The following is a 20,126-nucleotide window of genomic DNA, read 5'->3' on the forward strand; positions in this document are numbered from 1 at the left end:
ATGTTCAAAGTCATTTGTATACCACAACATCAGCACCAGATCTAGGGTGGTGTGGACAGTTCCCTTGTACAGGGTGTTGAGATGAGGGGTTGAAAAATTATAATAGTAAAATGTAGTAATAATTTTTAAATCTATATTTAAATTGGCTTGGAAGAAAGTCAAGACCAACAACTCTTGGCTCCTTCTCTTCTTTCTTTTGTAAATGGCACTTCTAAGAATCATGTAAGTAAGAAACAGTGACTGAGTTTGCTTTTTCTCCTCCTCCCTTCCAATCAATTTTTCTTCTATCATGTCTTTTCAATCATAGGCCTGAAAACAGGGACTCGTTTTCTTTTTATACCATTCTGAGAGCCACTTTTGGGACTTGCTTTTTAATTATTATTATTTTTAAAACATTTTAAATAAATAAATACATTTGCACTCAAAGTGTCACACAGGAAACAAATCTAACCACAACAGTGCAATGACAATGCAGATCAAAATTATTTTAAGTATACACTTTTACTGATGACTTTATTAATTATTATTTCCCCCTCCAAAATATAACTGGACAACAACTATTCAGCAATTAGCAGTTTGTTGACATTTCTGACTTTGCAATATATTACTAAATAATATGTACTTAATAGTATGGCTTCAGTGTGGACCAGGACCAATCCCCAGCACTGCCCGCCGTCCATCCCGGCTAGGCCTCCTCCCTCCAGCTTTGGAGGCTGGGATTTCAACGGGGCCGACAGGGGCGATCGCGATCGCTTCCTACGAGAAAAACTGGAAAAGTCCAACAGAAAAAAACCACGACTCCCAGAGGCCATTGCGCGGGCGGCGAACGCTGGAGGGAGCGAGAAGGAGGGGCTTCCGGCGGCGCGCGCGTCGATAGCCCCGCTGCCCCGCCCCTTCCTGTTCCCCTCCCTGTTGCTAGTTCCCCCTCCCCTCCGGCTCCCGGCCGCCAGTCGGAGCGAAGATGGCGAAGACCTACGACTATCTCTTCAAGCTGCTTCTCATCGGCGACTCCGGCGTGGGCAAGACCTGCCTGCTCTTCCGCTTCAGCGAGGACGCCTTCAACACCACCTTCATCTCCACCATCGGTGAGGCGGGGCGGCGGCGGCGACGGCCTCGGCCTCCTCCTGAGGGGCGCTTCCTCAGGCAGACGCCTGTGGGCGGGAGGCGGGGGGCGGCTTCCCCGTCTCACGGAGCGCAGGCCCGGCCCACTTGCGCCTCTTGAGGGAGGCCGGCTGGCTGGGTCTTCGGGGGGCGGCGGGGGCCGCTTAGGCGGGCGTCGCCGGGAGCGAGCGAGCGAGCCGGTTTCCGTTTCCATTTCCCTTCCTCTCTCCCGCCCCACCCCCCGCCTTGTCCCTCAGACCGTTTTTTGATTGTAGAATGGTGGGGGTTTATTCGCGCGACATCCTCCCCGCCCTCCGATTCCGCCTCTTTTCCGGTCCCCGTTATGTTGCGATTGGGCTTCGGCTTCGGCGGGGCCGGGGAGGCGTTTATCCGGAGCAGGGGGCGTGAGGGGAGCGGGCCCTGCGCGAGTCTCCGGCCCGTGACGCGGGTTTCTTCTCTTCCTCTCCGCTCTTCTGCCGCCACCCCTTCACCGCTTTGTTATGGGGGCGCTGAGGTGGTTGGAGGGCGGAGGGCGCCTTTTAGGCGGGGATGCTCTCGCCGCCGTAGCGTTGGGACGGGACCCTGGAGAGCTGTAGGTGGCCCCTTCCCGCCCCCGAAGACGCGCGCACGAACGCACATCTACCCTGCCCCGGAGAGAAACAGTCCGTTAGGCTAACCCACTTTCGACTGCCTTGGAAAGAACTCTTTCCAACGACCCCGCCACCCTTTTGGCACTCTTTGAGTGCACCTCTTAACCTGTTTGACACGCCTAGAAGTGTCGACATCCTCAAATGTCATCTTGGCCCCCGTTGGGCGGGGCGGAGGGTTGGCATAGGCACTTGTTTGGGGACATAGGGAGGAATTTGTCACACTGTTAAGAGGCAAGGTTGAAATGATCCTCCTGCAAGCTCTTCTGTGTGTGCTCCTGACCTAGAGCAGATTTTGGGGAGGAGAGAGGAGGTGGAAACTGCTGTTGGTCTAGTGGGAACCCTTGCACTGACTTCCACTATCATTATTTATAAAGTGCCTAAAACTGTTCAGTCCTGTACAGAAATTATGTCATTTGAAATGACATAAGATATGCCCTCAATGTACGGTTGTGGCATGATGTGAAGGAAAGGGAAGGAGAATCTGACCTAGGTGAACAGCAATTTAAATTGGTCATGGGAACTTGTCTAGTTGTGCAGGAGCTCTGATACAGTGGACCACTGGAATAATTTTTACTCTGATAGCCAAAATGGGGAAGATAGTGATGGATTTGAAGTTTACCACTAGTTGATACTTTTGTTACACATATCATGAGTGGTTGCTAGTTACTGTTCAACTATCCTTTATGTGCTATCTCTCAGGATGCCCATATTGCTAGGTGTTTTATATGCTCAAGTCCAGGTTCACAAGTTAATTTGTTCTGTCTGCTCCCTCCCCCTGCAACACTTGGAACACTTGTGCATTGATGCAGGTAGCAAGCATGGTACCCTCCAGATATTGTTGGCAATGCTACTTGGGGCTGATGGGAGTTGAAGTCCAACAATATCTGGAGGACATCATATTGGCTACCTCTAATAGAAACTTGTAACATCTAGGTGACTGTTCTGAGTCTGATTTAGAATACATTATATGGCCAAGGTTTGAGTCTTGTTTCCTTTTAAAAAACAACAACAACAACAACAACAACAACAACAACAACAACAACAACAACTGTAGCTCACTGGCTAAATAGTGTGCTCAGCTACCTGCTTAATACTATGCTGTCACAAGCAGGATGTGAAGACATCATAGTGTTATGAGAGAGGAAGGGGGGAAAGGAAAACTCTTCACACTATGTATAATTTGATATACCTCTACTATGATTTCTCTTACTTGCTTTTTTTTTAATAAACAACAAAGTTCCAAATGCTGTAACCTGTCCTTTTGAGGAAATAGTCGCAGCCCCCTGATAATTTTGTTTGCCCTTTTCCAGCTCTACAATGTATTTTTCTGATTTACAGTCATACCTCGTGTTGCGTTAAGTTCATGTTGCATCTTTTCGCCGCACACACAGAAGTGTTCTGCACACTTCACGCATGCGCAGAGGCACTTTATCGTGCTCCACGCTTGCGCAGAAGCGCCTCTCTAGTTGTGGACTTTTTAGGGTGTGAACAGCACCCCAGAACAGATCATGTCCGCAACTAGAGGTACCACTGTACTGCAACCAGGACTGTATACAATATTCCAAGTAGGGTTGCATCATAATATTTGTATAAAGACTTTACAATATTGGCAGTATTATATTCAATTTATTTTGTAGCGATTCCTAGCATGGAATTTGCCCTTTTTGCAGCTGCTGCACATGACACTGTAGTGCAGACAAACAATTGTGCAGGTTCCTGAAGCAAAGACTGTGGTCCCAGTACTTCTACTCCTGCCCCGCTACCTAGGACTGAACTATGGTTCATCTTAACATTACATCTGAATCTGGGCTTGTGGGTTGTCTCACCCAGAGAAACTGTAAGCAGTAAGCTGAGAACAAACCTTCATTATGCTTGTGGTTTGTCTGGACTGAGATAAACCATGATTCAGGGTTTGTATATAACACTAAGCCAAACCATGGTATAGCCTTGGGTATCATGATGGCAGCAGGAGCATGGGAGGAGTGCAGTGACCTCAGTCTTATGCTCATTCACATTCTCACAGTTTAGCTTACTGCTGCATGCATGTGAAATTCAGATTTTGATCCCTCCCCCCAGTATACATCACTTGACTTATTTACCTTGAGTTAAACAATTGGCATTTTATTTCCCGTTTCCCCCAAAATTGGAGAGTTCCTTTTGGAGCCCTCCACACAGTGACACTGTAGGTAATTTATGAATTTTAAAATAGCATTGATCCTGCCAAATATCCTTTGATGACTCTACAACTTGCATCCCTCCATTGTGAGAGTTGCACATTTATTTATTCATTCATTCGTTCCTGTTATTAAAAGTTATTGATCCATATGGGGATTGCTTCCATTCACATGCTTCTTGTCACTCTGAAAGGTTAATGAGACAGGACTTACCTTTGCTGAAGCCATATTGATGAAAGACTTGTTCTTAAGCTTCGTAAATTTTATATTTAACAATTTACCTAGAACTGATGTCAAGCAGGTCATTTGCAAGGGGCATCCCCATGGCTGGCCACGAGATTGGACTGTAACTGTGCCCAGCTGTTTGAGGCACAGGACATAGTGGTGCTTGTAATCTATTGTTTGAAAAGTAAGAATAGAGTAACATTTTTTCATTAAGGTATTAATATGTCTTTTGTTGGTTATACAATATTAAAAACTGGCGTGTACCCTGCTTTAAAGCAGAAACATCAGAGCATTTAAACAATGAAAACTGATGTAATGCCAGAGCATTTTCATGACCAGAGGTAATAGATTACCATAAGTGATAAGGGAGTAGGAACAGTCTTAATGAACCTCGGAACAACCTGCAGGACTTGGTTGTAACTTGTACTATTTTCATTTCACTGTTCGAGTAGCTGCTAAGAAGTCACCAGTTCCAAACTGTAATTTCAATGAATCAGGCAGCTTTCCTTGAAACTGCAACTCATTCAGTGCTAGGGCATTTTACAGGTGTTTTTTGAAATACTTTTTAAAAACAACATTACAAACAGTTCTGCCAAACAGTAGACAAATAAATCACAAGCAGGCAAGACATCAAGACCACATTATTGGGATCAGGAATGCCCAAGGTTGTGCTCTCTAGATGTCGCTGGTCCTGGACTACAATTCTCAGCAGCCCCAGTCAGCATGGCTGTAGTTCCAGTAATATCTGAGGCCGCTCAGCCCCTTCCTTTATAGCAGGGGTGGCCAACTCCCAAGAGACTGCGATCTACTCACAGAGTTAAAAACTGTCAGTGATCTGCCCCCTTTGGGGGGGGGGTAAAGTTAAAGTTGTTGAGCTTTTTTTAAGAAGGAGGAAGGCCCATTTTAGGGCGGTTCGGGTCAAAGTTGTTGAGTTTTTTTCAGGGAGGAGGTAAAATGTTGAGCTTTTTTTAGGGGAGCCACAGTTGTTCGGCTTCTTTGGGGGGAGCCAATGATCTACCGATGATCTACTCCAGACGTCCAGTGATCTACCGGTAGATCACGATCTACCTGTTGGACATGCCTGCTTTATAGGAAGCTGCCTTATACCAAGCAGACCATTGAGCTCATGCAGCAGCTTTCCAGATATTCAGATGGGAGCCTGTTTCAGCTCTACCTGGAGATGCCAGGAATTGAATTTCAGATCTTTAATATACAGAGTATGTGCTCTACCTCTAAGCTATGGCACTTTCTTGGAGTTTGCTCCCACAACATGTCATGATGGCGATCAACTTGGATGGCCTTAAAATAGGATTATACAGATTCATGGAGGATAATGCTACCAATGACTTCTAGCTACTGTTGGAGGAAGTACCGGTATACCTCTGAATCCCAGGTTCTGGCAATCACAAGGCAAAGAGTGCTTTAGTGTTCAGTTTCTGCTTGCGGACTTCTCATAATGGGCATCTGGATGACCATTGTGAGAACAGGGTGTTGGAATAGATGGGCCACTGGCCTGTTCTAACAGACTGCTGTGTTCTCCAAATGAAAGGTTTTTACTTTCAATGGGCCCATTCTTAGGGTTGAAATTCCCAAAAGATTCTGCTTATTACAGAGGAGACATGGCATTATTAACTCATTGAGTTAATAATGGCACCCTAAACAAGCCTTCCTCAGCTGAGCTCCCTGTGGGGAAACAGTTGATTCAAGGTAGGGTGTTCTTTTGTTTCTCAGGCAACTGTCATAGTAACTGTTTGCTAACTAAAGTTTTTGAATGCTGAGTGTACTAAAATGGTCAGGAAATGGAAGAAACCACAAGAAAAACTGCTCGAGCTGGGTGTCATATTAAGCACTAACTAGCTGCAAGAAACCAAGCATAAGCTGGAGTCATCTTGTCTTCTGAGGCTCTGTGGTTCTCTGGCCCTGCTGCTTTATGTTTTGTCAGGATAGGAACATACATTGGCATTTGAAGCTCCAACACTTTGAGATTGTTCTTGTACGCTGATTGTGTTCATGTCACATGTGCTTGTATTTTCATGTCTGTCAATTTGATAGTAACGCCTCCAATTGCTGAAATGTGCATTTGACTTTAAATAGTTTATTTATTTAGCTGGTTTCTCGGATAAGATAGAATTCTCACTTGCACAGACAGGAACGAAACTACAAGGCATTTTTAGTGCTGTATATGAAATTCCTCTGAGAGGTATAATCTTAGAGCATTACTATGCCACCTAAATATTTTAAATGTCTTCAAAAAGAGTGGAGACATTTATTAATTGAAGGTCAGTGGTTTCCTGGATAAATTTGCCATCATGTCTAGATTTGTAAGTTTTCTATGCACTAAAGGCAGCACCGTCAATGTGGCATGAGGCTGCCTTTAGAAATGTTCCAGATGCCTGGACAGCTAAGAAGGACTTCACTTAAGATTTTGTTGTTCTTTTTCTTAATTTATCTTAATTCCAGACTGTGCCCAAACTCTACTGGTATGCTGTTTAGAAAATTTTGTTGGGAGCCTAAAAGACAGTGTACACATGTGAGTAAGTCACCTGACTGCTCAGTACTTGATGAATTACAACTGAATGTATGAATGGACTCCTGCATATTATACTTATTTGGTGGTAACCATTGATCAACTTTCAAGAGATTTTATGCAATTATATAGTGACTTAAGCAAGCTGCCTCTGTACATGATCTGTCAAATTTCACTTCCCCTTTAGAGGAGAACTGCGTAATGGCAATAATTTCCACTCAAGGAAGCTGTAAAATCCTGACTACAGAGTACTTGACTCAGTTATGTTTCCGATAAACATAGCCATTTGCAGAGATACAAAAGTAGATTATTGCTACAGATTAATAAAGTGCAAGGGAAATAGGCAGGGTTGTAAGAGCATGACACATTAGCTTTGAGCTTCAAAATTCAAGGGCGTCCTCTTGGTAATTCCTCTGCACCCAGAGGCTCAGGGTGGTGGCAGCCCAGGAGAGGGCATTCTCTGTGGCAGCCTTTAAGCTTTAAAATTTCCTCCCCACAAAGGTGTGTACAGTGGAACCTTGGGTTGCGAATATGACCGTGCAGGAGGCACGTTTGCAACCCACAGCGGCGCGTCTGCGCATGCATGGGTCATGATTCGGCGCTTCTGCGCATGCGCAAAGCGCGATTTAGCATCTGTAACCCAAGGTACCACTGTATTGCGCCTTCATTATACTTCTTATAGAAGATGCTGGAGATGCACCTCTTTATTCTTTTTAACACTTCAGGTATATATATTTTAGGTCCCATCTTATTTTTTATTATTGTAAGTGGTATCAAACTGTTTTCAATGTGGTATTTGAATGTTGTAACCTGCCCTGGGACCTTAGGGTGAAGAAACAAACAATATTGTTGCTGCATGATAAATAGAACATAAGAAGATAACTTTTGAATCAGAACACATGCCCAAATAGCCCATCGTTCTGTTTTCAAAGTGGTCTTTGAGAAGTGCATTTAGCAGAACAAGGGTCCAATAGCTTGTGATCCCCCGCAGCCACCACTGTTCAGAGACATACTTTCCATCTGCTAATATATCAGGGTACAGAGGCACACATGTTTGACTACAGTATCATAGTTCTGATCTCTGTTAGGCTTGAATTAATCTATTGCTATGTGATGTTTGTCAGATTAAATGTGTTGGGTTTTATAATACCCAGTGAGAGAGTTGTTCTCTCCAGAGATTGTTGGATTTCTTCTGCCAGCAATATTAACATAGCAAATTTGTGGGTTAGCTCTCTTATGAGCTGGGAGGAGTTCAAATTCAATGCAGAAACTTGCTGACTATGAAACAAACTTTGGAATATTTACATTCTTATCCAAGATGATATCAGTATCTGGCAGTGTGTCCACAAAGGCTGTTTGTATGTCAAACGACTGGAACATATTGATTTTTTTTTTACAGAGTTTTCTGCCCCTGGGTTTCATTCTGTCTGCCTTTAGTTTGTTTGATTAAGATAAACCTTTGCATTGGAGCATCAGCTTCTAATACTTTATCAAATAAACAAAAAAACCCCAACCTCGTATTTTGGAAGACAATATAAAATGAAGGAGAGCTGTAGTAATATAGAGACTTTGCTTTAGAAATTCCAGTTTAGTATGATAGTGTCATACTTAATTTAAACTTATAACAACTCTTTGGTAGTGTATTGTATCATCATATCTAATAAGTCAAGATTTTCCTCTCAGAATTGTATGAAAACAATCTGTCAACTGCTGATTCTGAACTTTCAGTTTGCATTTGATGGACTTCATAAATTGGAAAACTCATGAAGTAAAACAAGCTTCTCAACTATTTTTCATGATTGTTGCTGTGGTTGTATGCTCAAATATGCATCTGTTTTTCGCTGTGTGCAGAAGATGGAGGCATTTTAGATGCTTGGTGGCTTTATGACTATGTCACAGAGACAAGATATTTGGCAGACTCCCAGACTGCGCTCTTGGATCAAATTCCTGAAGATGTTGTGCAGCATTTAGGAATACATTTCCAACATAGCCCTTAGAATGTTGCTTGCTTAGTAATTGAATCAAATCCTATAAAAATCCTTATTAGTATCATTTGAATGTTTGCTCAGTATTATTTTGATACTTTGTCTTTAAAATTAATTATTTCTGAGAGAAAATGTTTTGAGTTTTGAGTTTTCATCCATTTCACACCAAGCTTCCAAACATTCTGTGCCAGGCCTGGGGTGATGGAAGTGGGAGGAGGGGCAGGCTAGGCCACTTTGTTTGCAATGGCTTATCTTGGCTTTCTGTAGTAAAGTACCTTAAATAGCTTACCATTCCACAGCCATGTTAAAATGCTAGTTTAAAACGGCTTCCGCGTTATGCTTATAGATGCAATGCCTCTGTGCTATTGAAGTGTGAACACTGCAACTCTTCCCTTTTATGTGTGTTGACAGGTCTTTTGGTGAAATGGCTTGGGTTCAATGGGAGAAGCGTCTGCACCTTTTGTCTCTCCACATGACAGATGTCTGAAGGCATCATCCCAATTCAGAATTGGCAGATGGAGCTTTCTTATATGAAGCTGTCTCATTTGACTGACATGGAGACAAATGTCTTACTTAAATATCAATTAACCCTTAAGGACTTTAGGAATGAGTGCAACTTCTGACTGAATAGCATATGCTCTGAGGAACTTACTGTGAGCCATATGAAAGGCAGCTGCCATACCGTGATGCCTTTGTGTTCTTCACGTTGTTATTTGATGGCTGGATGTGGGTTGAATGTGTGTTTCTGAAGCTCCTTGCTGAGTTTTCAAAGCAAAGCACTCTACCCTAACTTTAGATCAACCTCTGATTGCAGGCAGACTTCTGTTTCTTGGGGACTAGCAGATAGCATTCTCCAGTTCATCATTATCTATGGAATTCTGTAGTTAAGTAACTTTCCTAACATCAAGACTCCTTAGCATATGCAGTGTTTGCAACAAAATGTATATTAAGTATTGAAGACAGTCTTACTCAGGACTATCCAACCTCCCAGTTATTTGCTTCTCTCCCATTTCTTTCAACCCTTAAAAAGGAACATAAGTTAGGAACTGTACCTGGGAATGATTTTGCTTTGCATTACTCTATGTGTGGCTTCTGTGCAGACAAGGAATGCTTTTACTCTAGCTAAAGGCTAGAGAATGTAAGGTTTGCCTCCAGTGATTTACCATTGTATAACTGCAGTGTACACCTGACTATATTGAACTGAACTTTAATACTGTATCTGGCTGCCTGAGAGATGCTAGCAGGTTTGCAGTTTGATAAACTGTGAACATCGTTTCCAACCTAAAGTGTATCTTTTTAAGCCATGTTTTGCTATTTGTTTGGGGCACATTAATGTTAACTGAGTTGACATTTGTCTGCATTCTCACTTGTGGTGTGATTTGGTTTTTAGGTGAACTTTAGAACATTCTAGTTGGGGAAGGAAAACAAGTGAACTGGCTGTATTCTTCTCAAATCTGCTAAAGAAAAGGGAGAAAGAATTTCTTCTCTGCTTCCCTTTCTCCTTTTGTCTGAATAGATTAACATTAAAGGTGGGGTGGTGCATAAATATTGCCTTATCACAGCTGCTTGTTGGCTTGGATTTGTTGTGCTGTGGAATTACATTAGGAGAACTTTAAAAAGAAAATTACTTTATCTTTGTGAGTGCCATGCAAGGAACAACATGCCACTGGGACAGTTCTGAGGATGACATATTTTGAGAGGCAAAATAATAAGGTAGCAGTAATTCATTTGCATTCAGAAGTGAAATTTAAAAACTGAGAAATTAGTATGGAGAACAAAATGAACTATTGGAGAAAATCTGCCACTTAACTAGTAAGATAAGCATTTTGTAAGACTTTAACCAACAGGTGACTAGAGGATTTCTGTAGCCTTCCTAAGGCAGGCAATACCCTGATTTGCTATTTAGGTTTTGGGTTTTCTTCTGTATCTACCTGGTAATATTCAAGTGACTTTATCCACTGTGGCTTAAATTATCCAAATTTAGATAATGGCCAGGGCATGAAGAACTTTTAGGTTTCAATCCTAAGCCTGCTTGCTTGAATCTCAGTTGAGAACAGTGAGGGGGCAGAGAGAGAGCACAGTTGGTCTTGGTTGCAGGTAAAGTTGAGGCTTATGGGCCAATTAGACAAATAGATACACACACACACACGCCTGTTACATATATATGTGCTAGGTAGGATTCTCTTTAGAAATAACTTTGTTAATGCTATTAATTTGAATGCAGGGAACAACTGATTTATGCATGTCCAATTGACTTGTGCATCATGGTGACCTAGAGGTGGCTGGAAAAGGGGGTGGGGCAGAGACGGAATGGGCTTATGTGCACTCTGCCAACACGTGGGGTAATCTTCAAAATTAGCCAGGCATGTTTTGCACCTATCAGCTACTTGCAACCAAGTGAGAGGTGCCTGGGTGCCAGCATGGGCGCCTGACATCTCCACCATCTGGAGGTGCATGCCTAGGGATCATTGGATCTTGACTTTTTTTTTTGCACACTAATACCACATCCTGTAGAATTCTATCAGTTATATTTTATCTGTACAGTACAATTGGACTGAATTTCAGGAACCAAAATGCTTTTTCTGTGCAGCCTGAGCAGGAGTAGTAAACATTATAGTTAATTGTTGTAGCTTTTCATTTGCCCCACCCCATTGCCCTGCTCACAGTTGTGAAGAAAATTTTTATGATATTAATGGTCCATGTCACCATTAAGAAAAAGAGGTTGGAATAAGTCAATATATATGTGGATTATCCCTGAATAAAGTGACTTTTCTTTTTAAAGTTCTCAAAGTTCTTAATCTAGCTCAAGGCTGTCATCTGAACTAGCCAGATGCTTAACAGATAATCAATCACAGCCAGTCCTTCATTTGAAAAATAAGACTTTAGAGCCGTATTGCCCTGAAACGGCAGCTAGACATTCCATTTTGTCAACTGCAACCTTGGTTTAAGGAGCCTTTTGGCGCCTAGCTTATATATCTGAGTTTCTAACACTGGTGTGTGTGGGGGGGGGTATGCGCAAATCGGTTGTTGCCTGTATAAGCACATTGACCCTACAGTTAATGAGCATTGCAGAACTACAACACTCCCCCTCTGCTCTCCTCTTCCTGCATGGTCTAGATTAGAGATCAAAAGTGTCTGGTTTTAACTTCACATCATGGTTAATAATCTTGGTTTCTTTGAATGAAACATAGTTTAACACTAACCACAGTTTCCAAATAAAGAATGCTCCTCTCAGTGCACAAACCCATGGCTTTCTCATGCAATACTAAATTTTGTGTGAACCAAACCAAACTCTAAACTGAATCAGTGCCCTCTGCTAGATGCAGTGAATTTAAAGATGGTTTCCTATGTAAATTAAGAACCAATTTGATCATTGCCCAAACATAAATATTTACAGCCTACTTACTCAACATACCGTAGGCATTTCATTTCTACCTCATATGTTGCTCTGGTCTGTGCAGTAACTATCTGCCCTTGCTTTGACCATCAACCATGGGAATTTCATTTTTGTTTGCTCCTTTCTTTTTGTGATGGCACGGCTGAACCAAGGCAGAGGGAAAAGCAGACAGGAGCAATATTGGAAAGAAGGAAATGTGGAATTGTCTAGTGTACAGGGTGTTTTTCCACACCCAGTGATACCTTCTGGTTGTAAGATTCCATATAATAATATTTTAATGAAATTTTTTATATAGATACGTTTTAAAATCTATTAAGCAATGTTATGGTCTAAAATTAGTAAAAAATAAACTTGTCTTTAAAAATTATACAAAATATCTCCTTTACCTCTTCTATAACTAATGCCCTATTTAGTTGTAAATTAGTGTTGCCTATTACAGTGGTACCTCGACTTACAAAGATAATCCGTTCCGAAGGTGCCCTCGTAAGTCGAAATCTTTGTAAGTCGAAGGCGCCATCTCGGAACGGAAAAAAACTTCGCAAGTTGAAAAAACCGCATTGAAAACCTCGTAAGTGGAGGTATCGTGCCACCGCTTTCCCTTCGTAACTCGAAGATTTCGGAAGCGGCAGCCATTTTTTCGCTTCCGGAATTGATTCGGAAGTCGAAAACGTCAGAAGTCGAGTCGCTCGGAAGTCGAGGTACCACTGTAGTTGGATTTCACCATTTAAAATAAAATGTGAAGTATATCAATAGGAAACTTGATTTAAATCTGCCTTTCTTCTTGCAGATTTAAATTATGAAATGTAATTGTTTCAAATCCCTGTGACTGGATTTTGCTGCAAGCAAGGTGGATTTCAGAGTTGTTTTTGGAGCTCAGCTGTTAAAAATGGAAGAGTGGGATTGTCTACAGTGTGCTGCTCTCTTGTTGATTTGAATGGGATTTTAGGACTGCTTGGAAGAGGATAGATGAGCCAGGCTCTCTGTTTAATCTGGCTCTAAATAGGAATGACTTGTGGGCTGGAGAGGTGGTCTTCCTCCTGATAATATTTTAATCTGATCTGTTTAGCCACTGCTCATAGCTTTACTAAAGGGGGGTGAGGAGCTACTTCTGCTGGGTTTAAAGGAGGAGAGCCTCCAAGACCAGTGACAGCCAGCACATGTCCGTCTGAAAATGAGCACTTCTTAAAAGTGAAAATTCATTCTCTGCTGGAATGGAATTCCGTTCAATTCCCTGTTAGCCCTATGAACTTCATATGGTTGCATTCCATACTGCTTATGCAATGGACTTCTCACAGTGAAATCCTTATACATCTTAATGAGAAGTTATTTGCATGCCTGAATTTCCCTGAACAATGATCTAACTGTTGGACGTTTGCTGTTTGACTTAGGATAGTGGCTTGTAACAATTACATGATTGATAGCTTGAAGAGACTATTTCTGTAAGTAGTTAGGTTAGCAATTTATTTCTTAAAGGGACACTGAGACTAACAATAACACTTCAATTGGTTTAATTTGACTTTGCTATCATAGCAATTCCACATGGCCACAGTTTTGTGTATATTAGCATAGCTAGTGACTGCTTCTGCTGCTGATATGTACACCTTTGGTACTAAATGCACAAAATAAATGATATTGGATTGTTCCCCTGCATATTTTTGTATGCCTTGAAATAGAAGTATGAACTTGATATAGCCAGTCATCTTCCTAATATCTCAAAACATTACAGAACAAGGCATTGCCAATTTGAGTCACCTTGAATGTAGAAGGACCTTTTCAGGGGAAGGGCCTCTTCTGACCCTGAACCTAAAGATCCAATGAGGCTTTGGCCATCTTGAGCTGCGAGGAAATGCTTCCTCCATTGCAGTAAGCGATTTAGCATTTTATTCATGCTAATGCCCCTGCCAGAACATGTGAGACATGCTCTGGAGGTTTTGTTCTAATTTAGTCATTGGGACGTTTTTGACAAAATGAGATCTGTAAAGAGCTACGGTATATGAAACTCTCAAATTAGTTATTTTAGTGCTTTATTCTGGAGGGTCTTACCACAGGCGAAACCTACCTGCAGAATCTTGAAGCACCTGCCAGCATTGCTATACTTGCTTTGACCTGGTTAATGAGTCCTAAAGTGCACAAGAATAGAAAATGTGCACAAACTCTTTCTCCTTATCCACGACAAGCTTAATTATGGAGCCTATCATACTTCACCTTTAATCCTTTTTGAATTCAGACCTTTATAATGTCTGCTCATGATGGTACAAGTTCAGTTGTATGGATCTTCTGGAACTAGTAAACCAGCTAATTGAGGCAATGGACATTGACACATTTGGAGCAAGTGGTGGTGGTGGCAGAGGTTCTGCATGGAGCTTGTGACCTCAGAGTCATCATGTGTATGCTGTTCTCCCTTCCACTCTCCAGGACCAGGATTGCGGGCATGCTCCTAATCTCTAGTTTTTTTGCACAAGTAAGGATGTGCATAAGCAAGACTTACCGTAATATTTCTTTCAACTTTAAAGAAGGGAGGCTGAGCAATCTCAGACTTCAGGAGTTTAGAGGCTAGTGTAAACATATTTTTAATTACAGAAGTGTAATAGAGGGAATAAAAAAGGGGAAATTCCAGGCACTGGATTTGATCCTTGGAGTCCAGATTTGGCGCATTTACACCTTTCAGCACTTTCACAAAAGGCTCATATACACATGTAACAATTTGCAGATATGTCTCTACATGTCAAATTTTAATCCCTGGACTGTAAAGCCAACATGATCCACTCAGGGTTTTTCTTTCTTTTCATTTTCAAAAAAAATCCCTGCCCATCCCTTCTTTGGAGGTTTTTAAGCAGAAGTTGGATGGCCATCTGTTTTAGCTGAGATTCCTGCATTGCAGGGGGTTGGACTAGATGATCATTAAAAACACAGAAAAGAAGGCAAAGGAGAACCATTAGGAATCAAAGAAGAGAATAAAGTAAAATATCTAGGAGTTTGGCTTACATCTAACAATTTAAGTCTTATTCAAGATAACAAACATGGACAGAAATAAAGAAGGATATGAAAAAATAGAACCGCATGAATTTATCTATGATGGGAAGAATATTGGCAATTAAGATGAACATATTACCAAAAATGATTTTTTTATTTCAATCATTGCTGATGATCGCTAACACTAATTGTTTTAAACAATGGGGAAAGGACTTAACAAATTTTATATGGCAAGGCAAAAAGCCAAGGATTAAGTATAAAATACTAATAGACGAGAGGAATAGAGAGGGTTTCTCACTTCCCGATTTGAGATTTTACTATGAGGGTGCATGCTTAGTGTGGATAAAGGAGTGAGTGGAATTAAAGGATGTAGGAACTCTGGACTTGGAAGGATTTGACCTAAGGTTTGCATGGCATAGCTATTTGTATTATGATAAGATCAAAGTACATAAGGGTTTTTTAAACCAGGTGATCAGGAGGAGTGTGTATAATGTTTGGGGAAAACAGAGAGAATTGTTAGAAAGGAAGATCTAACGTTGGATATCTCCAATGGATACGGTTGTGGTAAAAAAGAATTGAACATGGAGGAAAACTGGGGAACATAAAAAGACCTCCTTGAATTTAACGATAACTCGTAAGACTTTGAAAAGACTCATCAGAGATTGGTTCCAGTATTTCCAAATAAACAAGATTTTTAAAAGAGACAAAGGAAAAGGGTTTGTAGAAGGTGGATCGGAATTTGAGAAAATAATATTGGGAAATGACAGAAAAAATTGAAAGTAGACAGAACTCTACTTGAATGGGAAACTAAAGATGAATCAGTGAAAGAGGCAATGATACACTGGGTGTCAGATATTGGATATAACATTGAACTTTCGGCATGGTTAAAACTATGGAAGGGCACGATAAAATTTTCGGCCACCTATGCAATTCAAGAGAACATCTTCAAAATGGTATATAGATGGTAAGCTAAAGGTAAAGGGACCCCTGACCATTAGGTCCAGTCGTTTCCGACTCTGGGGTTGTGGCGCTCATCTCGCTCTATAGGCCAAGGGAGCCGGTGTTTGTCCGCAGACAGCTTCCGGGTCATGTGGCCAGCATGATAAAGCCGCTTCTGGCGAACCAGAGCAGCGCATGGAAACGCCGTTTACCTTCCCGCCAGAGTGGTCCCTATTTATCTCCTTGCACTTTGACGTGCTTTCAAACTGCTAGGTGGGCAGGAGCTGGGATCGAGCAACAGGAGCTCACCCCGTTGCAGGGATTCGAACTGCCGACCTTCTGATCGGCAAGCCCTAGACTCTGTGGTTTAACCCACAGTGCCACCTGGTATCTGATGCCAAATAAACTTACCAACATGTACAAGAGAGGACCCAATGCATGTTGGAACTGTTTAGAAAAAGAAGGTTGTCTATATCATATGTGGTGGCAATGTAAGTATGCAAAAAAAATAATAATCTGGGAAATGATATATGAGGAACTCAGAAAGATGTTTAAATTCACCTTCCCTAAAAAGCCAGAAGCCTTCTTGCTGGCAATTATAGGGGAAGGTATACCTAAGAAAACAAGGAACCTATTTTTATATGCAACTTTGGCCGCAAGATGACAAAGCTATCTTTAGCCATCTCACCCCTTGCTTTTTCCTTTAAGACTAATTGCAGTCGTTAACAGAGGTCAACAGGTTTTCCATACCCATCAGTCAATCACCCATTCCCACCACCCTTCTGAGTAATACCCCTCATCACTCTCTCACTATATATAAGGGTCTGCTTCAGTGTATCTGAAGAAGTGTGCATGCACACGAAAGCTCATACCAAGAACAAACTTAGTTGGTCTCTAAGGTGCTACTGGAAGGAACCAACACGGCTACCTACCTGTAACTGTGGCCGCAAAGATAACTTATGCCAAAAAAAAATTTGGAAAGAAATGATTGTTCCGACAAAGGATCGGTGGTTGCAAAAGTTAATAGAGTTTGTTGAGTTAGCAAGCTTGACAGCTAAAATAAGAAATTATGATGAAAAGAAAACAAGAAGCAAGTGAGAGCTTTTTGAAGAATACTTACCGGTAAAGAGTGGTATCAAGGTTAACTGGCAAGTAGGATAAGCCTATGAGAATCAGTAGACAAGAAAAAGGGAAAGAAAAAGGAAATAATAAAGGGGGGAAGGAGAAAAGGTAAGGAGTTGTACCTAAGAAAACTAAGAATTTGAAATAGGATATCAATGGAAGATAAGTCAGGAAGCCTATGTAAGACTAAGGCTTGTATGGATGTAATGTGTAAAATGGAAAATGAACGCGCGCACACACACACCCTCAGTAGGCCTGTGGAATATATCAATGATACAGTGGTGCCCCGCTAGACGAAAATAATTCGTTCTATGAATTATTTTCGTCTAGCGGTTTTTTTCGTCTAGCGAAGCGGCAATGACAGCCGCTCTCTGCTAAACGAAAAAAAAAAAGACGAAATTTTTTCGTCTTGCGAAGCAGCCCCATTGACTTTTTCATCTTGCGGGGCGGCTTCCGCTAGACGAATGCTGTTCGTCTAGCGAGTTTTTCATCTAGCAAGGCATTCGTCTAGCGGGGCACCACTGTATATTGTTTAAAACCAATATTTAAAGAAGATCGTGATAACCTTTAAAGGAAAAAAAAAAGACCTGGCAATTTATTGTGAATCAAGCATGGTACTGGAGAAGCTGGGGAAGCCTATGCTTCGTCCTGTGCAGCCCTTGCTAACTCAGCCCAAGCTCCTCTCTGCCTCCTGCAGGCAGTGAATCACAAGAACTAGCTGTGGCTGAAATGATTGAGAAACCACATGCAGCGTTAACTCCACCTCCAGTTTCCTCTGCCTATGGCAGCAGCCTTTTTGCTGGCTGGCAAAAAACAAACAAACCCCAGAATCTCTCTGCAGCCAATTTTCTGGTAGGTTGCTTAAGAATGCTGGTCCATTACTAGTCTGGACTTTTGGAGCCACTTTCCTCCTTCTGTCCCTCCTCCTGTTCTCCAGTAAAAACATAAACAAACAAAAAAGAAGCACCCTGCACGTGCACTGGCCTTTGCTCCCCAGGTACTGTATTTGCTTTTGGGACCGAAGCAGCTTTCTCAACCTCAGGCTCTCACACATTCAATCAAGACCCAATGTTGAATTATATTTGAATATCTAAAAGTGTGACACTTTTTTCTTGTTTAGTAATGTAATTCATTTTTTAGGGAACATTCTCTTACCTATGATGTGACAAAATAAAGGGGGGTATGAGATCTATGCTGCTGATACCTTCTACAGTTTTAATTTTAGGGAAAAAATATGCCAAGTTAAACATTATTGGTACAGCACAATAACATAACAGTTGTAACAATATGCTAAAGGTAAGCATATTGTTTTAAAGTTAGACCTGTAAGTAGTAAGTTGCCTGGTCATTCCCACATTCACTTCTACATAGCTCCAGCCTTATTTCACATATCGTGGTATATTGAAATATCGCGATGTTTAGCTAGTGATATATCGTGATGTTAAAAATCAGATATTGTTCAGCCCTACCCCTCAGTAGGATTTAGTGTTGCATATGAGAATCATTCCTAAGTATAACTGAAACATACAGGTGATCCCACCTGCCGTTGAACCCAATGGGTTTTGACTATACACAATTTTGACTTTAGGAATGATTTGCAGAACGAAACCCCTGCACAAGCTGTGGACCTACTGTGTGGAGTTATGTATGGTGAGGAGGCTGCCCCCTTAGTGGGGGGCAGGGGGAGAGAGCAACAGATGATACCGGTACTTCAGAGAAACAAACTTGCTATGTAGACCTATATTTCTTATCTGTTCTTTAAAAGCAAATACCTGTTCATGTTGCTAATTCTGCTGAATGAAATCTGTTTGTTCGAACCATGTTTCGTTTTGAAGCTAACTAATATCATAGCCAGTGGGTCTGTGTGTGTACAGTCAAACCTCGGATCCCAAACGCCTCCGTTTTGGAGCATTTCGGCTCCCAAATGCCGAAAACCCGGAAGTAAGTGTTCTGGTTTTTGAACGTTTTTCGGAAGCTGAATGTCCAATGCAGCTTCCGCTTCAGTGCCGGAAGCTCCTGCAACCAATCAGAAGCCGTGCCTCGGTTGTCAAACATTTCAGAAGCCGAACGGGCTTCCGGAACGGATTATGTTCAACAACCAAGGTTTGACTGTGTTAACCTTGTGTTCTTTCTGACAGAGGGGCCGTCATACAGCTCAAGATGGGATTGGACCTTTGAGAATTAGCACCAAAAGCCATCCTGTGTGGCTACAAATAAGATATGAAACATGCCTTGTAGTGGCACCTTAAAGATGCATTACTGTGGCATAATTTTTGTAGAGTAGAGCCTAGTTCCTTAGGTCCATGGAATATTGTCCTTGTTGGCTGGTTATTATTAGTCTTATGTGTACACAAATCCAGAAAAGGTTTGCAAACTCTTATGATTCTCCTTCCTAAAATGGAAGAGTGCAGTAGGGCTGTCATGTTTCTGTGCAGATGTATACACTAGAATAATCCATTCAAAATACCAGTCATTAGTAGCTTATTTTTCTTGAGATCCTAATTTAACATCTGAAGAGACAATGACTTTCTGCAGTGGGGAAGATAATCCCATATCTTGATAGATCTATCTTTGATCTTGCTTAGCAGAAAAAGACATCTGAGCAGTGTATTGCAAATGTCTTAAAATCTCATTAAATCTTGACTAGCCTGGCTTGATACAGCTTAATACCTGAAGCAGAAAATCTAAATCACAGCCCCTTTCATAATCACTACAAGACAGAAGCCTCTGGAAAATTCTACAATGGGGCTTATGCGGGAGGGAACTTATATGTTCATCTGCAGATTCCCATTCATTTCAGTTGTAGCTTGCACAGGAAAACTTGCCTGTGGATTCTGCTGTTTGTGTTTGGTCCAGATGTGCCCTAAGTCTTCTGCCAGTGGCATTCTCTTTACTTTGATTCTTGGTCAATCCGCCTCTGCTTGGGCATAATGTTCCTCAGTAGCGTTGTTGTAAGAACATTAAGGTCTTTTATTTATACATAATAATTTTTATTAATGTACCAAGCAAACAAGGCCACATGTCTGAAGCAACA

At 41.6% G+C, this 20,126-nt stretch overlaps 1 protein-coding gene across 1 annotated transcript in view; it reads left to right on the forward strand.

Moving 5' to 3' along the window:
• The first annotated feature begins 902 nt into the window (after positions 1-902).
• Positions 903-20,126, forward strand: part of RAB8B (RAB8B, member RAS oncogene family) — a 37,268-nt gene continuing 18,044 nt past the window's right edge. The window contains exon 1 of the mRNA XM_033168044.1: positions 903-1,085. Within this exon, the coding sequence (XP_033023935.1) occupies positions 962-1,085 (124 nt within the window). The 5' untranslated portion in view covers positions 903-961. The remainder of the gene's footprint in view (positions 1,086-20,126) is intronic.

Source organism: Lacerta agilis, chromosome 13 (assembly GCF_009819535.1).
Source record: "Lacerta agilis isolate rLacAgi1 chromosome 13, rLacAgi1.pri, whole genome shotgun sequence".
NCBI lineage: Eukaryota > Metazoa > Chordata > Lepidosauria > Squamata > Lacertidae > Lacerta > Lacerta agilis.